This window comes from Thamnophis sirtalis, unplaced genomic scaffold (genome assembly GCF_051295495.1).
Source record: "Thamnophis sirtalis isolate CommonGarterSnake01/CBP01778 unplaced genomic scaffold, rThaSir2_p1.2 scaffold_15, whole genome shotgun sequence".
Taxonomy (NCBI): domain Eukaryota; kingdom Metazoa; phylum Chordata; class Lepidosauria; order Squamata; family Natricidae; genus Thamnophis; species Thamnophis sirtalis.
In genome coordinates this window covers 39,234,349-39,241,872 of record NW_028261395.1, presented here as the reverse complement: position 1 = coordinate 39,241,872, position 7,524 = coordinate 39,234,349, and the positions used below count along the sequence as shown (strand labels likewise).

Below are 7,524 nucleotides of genomic sequence, written 5' to 3'. Positions count from 1 at the left end.
ATAAAAGGGATTTTTGTAGGGACAAGGAATTTGCTTCAGGCTCTTGGGAAGCCTCGGTCAGAACAGAAGCTGGCAGGGCCAGCTAGGGACATGCCTGCCAAGGCTTCCCTCCTGAACTCGTATGGCCGCTTGCTCGCTCTACGTCTCCCAAAAGTGGACTACTAAGCACCCCGAGCCCATCCTCCCCTTGCCTGGGTAAGAGGCTGAATCCCAGCCGAGGATCCTGCAGCACCTCCCGCAGTACAGAGCACTGCCCCTAGCCAGCACACATAAGTGGGGGTAAGGAACATGGTATCTTTGGTCTGGTGGGAGAGAGGCACATCTCGTTCAACAAGAGTGCTGCTCTCAGTCCCTAGAGGGGAAAAAAATTGGAAAAAGGCTCACAGGCAGAACAAGGGAAAGAAGAGGCAGCTGGAGTGCTGGGCTAGCCCTCCTGGCCACAATTGCGAGAGCGATCGGCATCCGTCTCTTCTGCGAGAGAACCCTGGGTCTGCCAGACGTGGCAGGCTTGGCAAAGGAGGCGGCTGCCAAGAGGGTAACACCCGTCCTCGGTGGGCTCCAGGGACAGCAAGACCTGACACTTCTACGGGCCAAAAGAAATGAGCGTCAGGTGGGCGGCGGCCTCGAGAAACACACACACACACACACCGGCAGGGCTCGCTCGCTTTGAAACCCTCATCCCTTTTGCCACAAACACTCCGGGGTTCGGGTGGGGTGGGGGTTTCTTGGAGATTGGGGCCAGTGGTGGGATTCAGCCTGTTCGGGCCAATTGGTTGTTAAATTGCTGGCTGGCCATGCCCCTTCTGGGAATCCCCAGGCGCCGCGTTTTGGCTCCCAGTTAAGTGCAGGGAATCCTACTAGGCTCAAAATGAGGGACAGATCAGTGGTGAAATTCAATTTTTTTTTTACTACGGGTTCTGTGAGCGTGATGTGGCTTGGTGGGCGTGGCAGGGGAAGGATACTGCAAAACCTCCATTCCCACCCCAGTCGGGGGCCATCCAGAGGTGGCAATTGCCGGTTCTCCGAACTACTAAAAATTTCCACTACCGGTTCTCTGAAGTACTTAAAATTTCCACTACTGGTTCTTTGAAGTACTTAAAATTTCCGCTACCGGTTCTCCGGAACCTGTCAGAATCTGTTGGATTTCACCCCTGGCACCGGGGTGTGTGTGTGTGTGTGTGTGCCTCCCCATCCCCACTAACCTGTTTTTTGCTTCCAGAGGGGTACAGGAAGCCGAGTGCTGCCCGGTGCACCCCCTGGCCACACCCACCATGGCGACACCCACCCCACTGGTCATTAAGGTAGAGAACCGGTTGTTAAATTATTTGAATCCCACCACTGGTTGGTGCGGGCGGAGAGCACATCTTCCCAGTCGCTGAAACACAGCTTGGAAGATTCTTCCTCCACAATTAGGAGTGGGAAAGGAAGGAAGGAAGCCGGCGTGATCTCCACAACTCAGAGATGCTTCACGGAAACGAGGTCAGGCGACAATGCTCGCTTCTATGCTCGGGCATCCTTCCACCGAAGCGCCCCCCCCACCCTCTCAGCCCAGGTCCCCAGACCCACCTCACACCGATAGCAGTCCTCGTGGAAGCTTCTGCCCAGACACTCGATCCGGTAGGCATCCCTCCCGTCCTGCGGGATGATGGGCTCCTCACAGACCCCGCAGACGGAAGCAAACCTCCTGGAAGGCAGGAAGGAAGGCAGGCGGGCGAGGTCCCATTTTTAACTCTAGGGTGGGGCAGGGTGATGAAAGAACCCCCTCCCACCCACCCGCAAAGGCAGAGGGCACCGTACCGGTAGAAGTCTGGAAGGCAAAGCGCCCGCTGATCATCATCCACGGCAAAGGCGTCGGTGCCGATTGGTTGGCTGCAGGCCACGCAGGTGAAGCATTCTGGGTGGTAGCCCTTTCCCGCGGCCCATACGATCTCACTGAGGATGACGGCTTGGCAGGCATCGCATTTCTCCAGGGTTTTCTGGGGTGAGAGGGGTCAGCATGAGACACAGGACAGCAAGAGGCAGGCCCGATTCTCCTCCCACCCCTCCGTTTGCCAGGCTGGCCATTGCCTAGGCCCGTGATGGCCAACCAATGGCATGCAAAGCGTGACCCGCCAAATGCGCGCACAACAAAAGCGTGCTGAAAAAACCGTGGCACTAAAACTGCGACATCATCAACGCGGCGACAACAGCGCGCTGACAGAAGGGCGATTTAAGTTAATGTAAGGGTTAGGTTTAGGGTTAGGTTTATGTTTACAGCACGCTTCTGTTGCCGCGCTGTTGTCGCCGCGCTCCAGCGCTCACTCGTCGGTGCGCTTTAGAACTCGCGGTTTTGTCACTGCGATTTAGTCGGGCACGCTTTTGTTGTTCGCCCTTTTGTCAGTGAACCCACGCAAAGCTCCCTCTGTGGGCATGCCAGCCTTCTCCCCAGTCCAGCTCCACCCACGTACATCTCACGCACGCCTCCCACTGGCCAGTTGGTCTTTGGATCTCTGCCATGCATGTCGAGGAGCACGAGGGGGGTGCATGCGCACATCCACAGGGGGCAGGATGCATGTGTGTGGGGTGTGTGTGTGCTCGCATTGCATTTTTGGCACGTGGGTGCTGCCCAAGGGTTAGGGTTAGGGAAAACCACCTGCACCAACCTGGAAGCAAAAAATGGGTGGGAGGGGAGCGCAATCGGGGGGGGGGAGGTCACACATGCATGCATGGTTGGGTCTTGCGTGAATGCGCAGGGGTGGGGCACACGCCTGGTGTTGTGTGCGCATGCACAAGAGGGAAAGGCGCACACGGGAGGGGGGTTTGCGCAGAGATCGCATTATGGGTGCTGGCACGACAAAAAGCTGAGCCATCCCTGGCGTAGGCCTTACCTGATAGCAGGCCACGCATAGTGGCCGGCCCTCTTTCTGATAATAGCTCTGTCCGGCAAGGCTGCTGTGACACGCACGGCAGGTGAAGCATTTGACGTGGTACTGCTTCCTCATGGCCTCCAATGCAGGAGCCTCGGGCGGAATGCCCTTGTGGCAGAAAGCGCAGATACCTGGGGAACAAATCAGGGCGGACCTGATAGGGTGGTCAGCCAGGGTCCAGTCGCCTCCTTCTGGAAGCCAGAGACCTCTCGGTGGGGATGGGGAGCGGCTCCTCACCTGGGGCAGCAGCCTCCTCCTCTTCCTCTGCCCGTCCATCTGTCCAGCCGAGAGTCTCTTCCACCTCAGAAGTCTGGAAAAAAGAAAAGAGAGTTAACAGCCAATCGCTTCAGAAATCAAAGTGGATTAGAGAAAGGAAAACAGAAAAGAAAATATTAAATACATAAGTATATATACAATAGCAAGACACAAAGAAGGGGGTAATATAGTTAGGGTAGATTAGCAAAGGTAAGGGAATAAGAAATGATAATCAAATTATATTTGGGTTTGCGGAAATACCATCCCAAGGAAACATAAACTGAGATTTGAAAGAGACACCTGCAACAATAGAAAAAGAAAGGGAGAGAGGAGGAGAGGAAGACGGGGGAAAGAAGAAAGAGGTAAGGAGAGGAGGATGGAAGGGAGAGAAAGAGAAGGAGAGAGGGTAGGAAGCGGAAGAGGAAGGGTAGGAGTAGAAGAAAGGTAAGGGAAGAAGGAAGGGGAAGGCTAGGAGGAAGGAAGGAAGTAGAGAAGGGAGGGAGGGAGAAAAGAAAGAGAAAACAAGGTGGTGTTACAACAGGCGCTAGGGATGGTAAACAAAGCAGCCCAAACTGTATATTATAACTTATTAAATGAAATAACAAATATAGAAGAATGTTAAGAAGAATAACAATTATGTGAATGTATACTTAAAATGGTAGGTAAGAGAAATAAAAAATAAAAAAGGTCAAGAGCTGTGGAGAGGTCTTTAATTAAAATTCCTTTCCCTTCCAAAACTTCCTTGGTTTTATTTTTGTTTTTTTGAGGTTGCAAAGGGGTGTGCATGAGGCTGAGACTCGGCCTTGAGCCTCTCTCAACTGCCTCGAGGCCGGTTCTTCTCGCTTTTTTCATTTTAAAAAGCTAGGCAAAGTGTCTTCTGGGTAGCGTGATTAAAAGGAAGGGTATTGCCAGGTGGCCATTATGTTACATTAAAAGTCAAGCCTCTATTTTAATCCAGCGGCTTGCTTCTCTTGCACTACCCATAAGGCAGGAATGTCCAATCTTGGGAACTTTAAGACTTGTGGACTTCAACTCCCAGAATTCCCCAGCCAGCAGGGCTGTCTGGGGAATTCTGGGAATTGAAGTCCACAAGTCTTAAAGTTCCAAGTTAGGACACCCCTGCGGTAAGGAAAGGCCCGAAAAGACAAATACCTGCAGGGAGGAAGGCAAGGCGACAGCTCCCGTCTGTAGATCGGGGCCCAGGGTCTCCACCCGGAGGGCATCGGGCTGCAGAGACCCCAGGGAAGCCTCCACGGGCTGAGGAGGGTCAACAGAAGGTGGAAGGGCAACGGAACCTGCAGGAGGGAAGGAACATAGAGGGATCTGGGTTTCCAGCCTGCTTGCCATTCAGCCAGATCAGGGGTTATCAACCTGCGGCTCTGGAGCCACATGTGGCTCTTTCATCCCTCTGGTGTGGCTCCCTGTCACCGGTCGGCTCTACAGTTGATAGGGCTTTCGGTTAGGACAGGTAGAGGAAAAAGGATGCTGCGCTAGGAGGAGACTCCATAGTAGGGAGGAACTGGACTTCCGGTCAGCTCCAGAATTTAATGGGGGGCTTCTGGTTAGGACCTGTGTGGCTCTTTTGAGTGTTTAAGGTTGCTGACCCCTGAGCCAGACCCTCAAGTGTCCGCCCAGAGCCTCCATGCCAGAGAAACCACAGGGCTGAGGGTTCCCACATCTGCTCCAACTCTGAGTAGAGAGCCGATTTGGGGGCGCCGGAGCCAAAGGACAGCAGGGGCTCACCTGCACCAGGAGCTCCGCTGGGCCCCCTCCCCTCTTGATGAGGGACCGGCTTCTCAGTGGGAAGGAACAGCGGGGCCTTCGCAGGACCCCCGCAGCCCTTCTGGGGCGGCGCAAGGATGATGAAGATGGAAGAGACCATGCGCTTCTGCATCTTGTCCCCGAGCATCCCCACCTGAGGGAAAGAGGAAGGATGGCAGGCAAGAGGCAATTTCATTATTTATTTATTTTTGAAATATTTTTTATTTCCATTTTCATAACATACACTTACATGTATACTATACATAGCCAGTATCATATAGTATTAAATAATAATTACATCAGTTCCTCTTGTCAACAATGCCCAGAAAAATAAAAAGCCATTATAGCTCTTCTGCTCTCCATATACCTTTCTTCTACCTCTCTCCAACTTTCTATCTTCCCTCCATCATCCTTTCTTACTCTACTTCCCCTCCCTTTCTACTACTCCTCTCTCTACATTCCACTCCTCCTTATCCTCATCCTCCTCATCTTCCCCCCTTATCCTCTCTCCTATCCCTCTCTTCCCATCTTTCTTCTCCCTTCTGTTTCCCACTCCTCCTCTCATTGGTGTATTTCTGCTTCATATCAATATGCTTATCATATCCTTGTTTTAAAGAAAAAATAATAATAATAATAGTAATGAAAATATAAGAGAAAACAGTATACATGTGGAGTCAAATTACATTAAAATCTAACACCTTGTCAAACCTGATATATATCCCTCCCCCCTCCCCCCCAACCCCCTCCCAGCCTTCCTCACCCCCCCCCGACTTCCCAGAACCCGTACACGGTATAGATTTTTAACAAAAAAAGTCTAAAATATATTGGAAAAAAGAATAAAAAATTGATAACATCTTTACATTGAACTTAGCTCCTCCTTGCTAAACTAACTTTAAACAGTTTAAATCATTCCTGATCTTAATCATAAGCTATCTGGAATTTCTTAGTCCCGTATTTATTTTGTACATAATCAATCCATTTTTTCCAGTCTCGTTTATATCTCTCATTTGAGTGGTCTTTAAGATATGCAGATATTTTAGCCATCTCGGCTAAATTTGTGACTTTCAATGTCCATTCTTGATTTGTAGGCAAGTCTTCCTTCTTCCAGTGTTGCGCCACCAACAATCTTGCTGCAGTTATTAAGTGCAAAATCAAATTAATCTCTACAGCTGTACAGTCAGTAATTATACCTAACAAAAATAACTGAGGAGTAAACTTTATCCTTTTTTTAAGAACATTTTGCATAATCCACCATATTTTTATCCAAAATGCCTTAAACTTTTGGCAAGTCCACCATATATGAAAATATGTAGCATCGAGAGAACCACATCTCCAGCATTTGGGTTGTAAATTCGGATACATGGAAGCCACCTTTTTAGGATCCAAATGCCATCTATAAAACATCTTATAAAAATTTTCTCTCAGGTTTTGGGCTTGTGTAAATTTTACATTTCTTACCCAAATTATTTCCCATGTATCCAACATTATTGGTTCTTCAATATTTTGAGCCCACTTTATCATATAGTCTTTAACAATGTAAACTGCTCCAAACTCTATTGCAGAAAATACGACTTCAGCAACAGAGTGGTCAATGCCTGGAATGCTCTACTTGATTATGTGGTTTCTTCCCCAAACCTCCAAAACTTTAACCTTAGACTGTCTACTGTCAATCTCACCCCATTCCTAACAGGACTGTAAGGGGTGTGAATAAGCGCACCAGCATGGCTACCGTCCCTGTCCTAATGTTCCCTTGTATTCACATTAATTTCATTTATTCCTATACATGTCTGCACTTATATCTGTTGCCTAACTCTGTTACCTACTTGACAAAAATAAATAAATAAAATAAAAATAAAAAAAGCTTTCAAGAAGAGACCAGACTGCCATCTCTCTTGAAATGGTGTAGTAAGGTCTCCAGCTTGGGCTGGGGGTTAGACTAGATGACCTTCAAGATCCCTTCCAGCTCTGTTAATCTGTGAGTTCGATCCTAGGTAGAGGCAGATGTGGGGTTTCCTGCTTGAGCAGACTAGATGGCCTTCAAGGTCCCTTCCAACTCTGTTCATCTGTCATCTGTAATCAACGATGCAAACTCGCCCACCCTCCTTTCCTTCTGTGGCCAGAGCTTGTGGGGGGGAGGGGCTCAAAGAGGCAGGAAGACCCCTCCCGGAGAACAAGCGGGTTTCCTCCCCGGTTGTTCCGCGGGGCCAACGTTCCCCGCCAGGCGGGACATTTCGGGGAAGGGGATTCAAGCCACGCGGAGGTCTCCCTTGCCAGAAGCGCTGCCCGGCCACTCCGCCCTTTCTCCCAGGGGAAGCGGGATGGCTTCCCCGGGAAAGGCTGTCCGGCGCATCTCGGGACGAGGGGACAGGATCCCCCCCCCCCGGCAAAGTCCCGGGACGCAGAGGTCTAGGCAAAGCGGCGGATGGGAGGGGGGATCGATCCTACCTGGCCACCGCCCTGGACTTCACCTGGAAGCGGCCAGCGGAGGGGAGCGGCTGCTTTTCCCTCTGCTCAGCACCTTCTGCCTGCCTGCCGGGGGTCAAGCAGCCGCGCCCCGCCCTGCCGCCGCCGCCGTGGCTGTAAAAGGCGAGGGGCGGCTGCC

At 50.9% G+C, this 7,524-nt stretch overlaps 1 protein-coding gene across 1 annotated transcript; it reads right to left on the bottom strand.

Annotated features, from left to right (window-relative positions):
* Positions 1-274: 274 nt before the first annotated feature.
* On the bottom strand, positions 275-7,524 carry FBLIM1 (filamin binding LIM protein 1). Its single transcript, XM_087702019.1, has 8 exons — positions 7,368-7,524; positions 4,905-5,076; positions 4,314-4,456; positions 3,144-3,216; positions 2,868-3,037; positions 1,798-1,976; positions 1,567-1,684; positions 275-583 (listed from the first exon to the last, which is right to left on the bottom strand). The coding sequence occupies exons 2-8, from the start codon at positions 5,068-5,070 to the stop codon at positions 425-427; spliced, it is 1,008 nt and encodes a 335-aa protein (XP_087558145.1). The 5' UTR covers positions 5,071-5,076; positions 7,368-7,524; the 3' UTR covers positions 275-424.

Excerpts from the sequence above, each read along its gene's own strand:
- FBLIM1 (XM_087702019.1), bottom strand. The coding sequence starts at position 5,070 with ATGCTCGGGGACAAGATGCAGAAGCGCATGGTCTCTTCCATCTTCATC. Across the intron at positions 4,457-4,904 it reads CAGCGGAGCTCCTGGTGCAG|GTTCCGTTGCCCTTCCACCT; the intron begins GTGAGCCCCTGC and ends TCCCTCCTGCAG. Across the intron at positions 1,685-1,797 it reads TGCCTTCCAGACTTCTACCG|GAGGTTTGCTTCCGTCTGCG; the intron begins GTACGGTGCCCT and ends CCTGCCTTCCAG.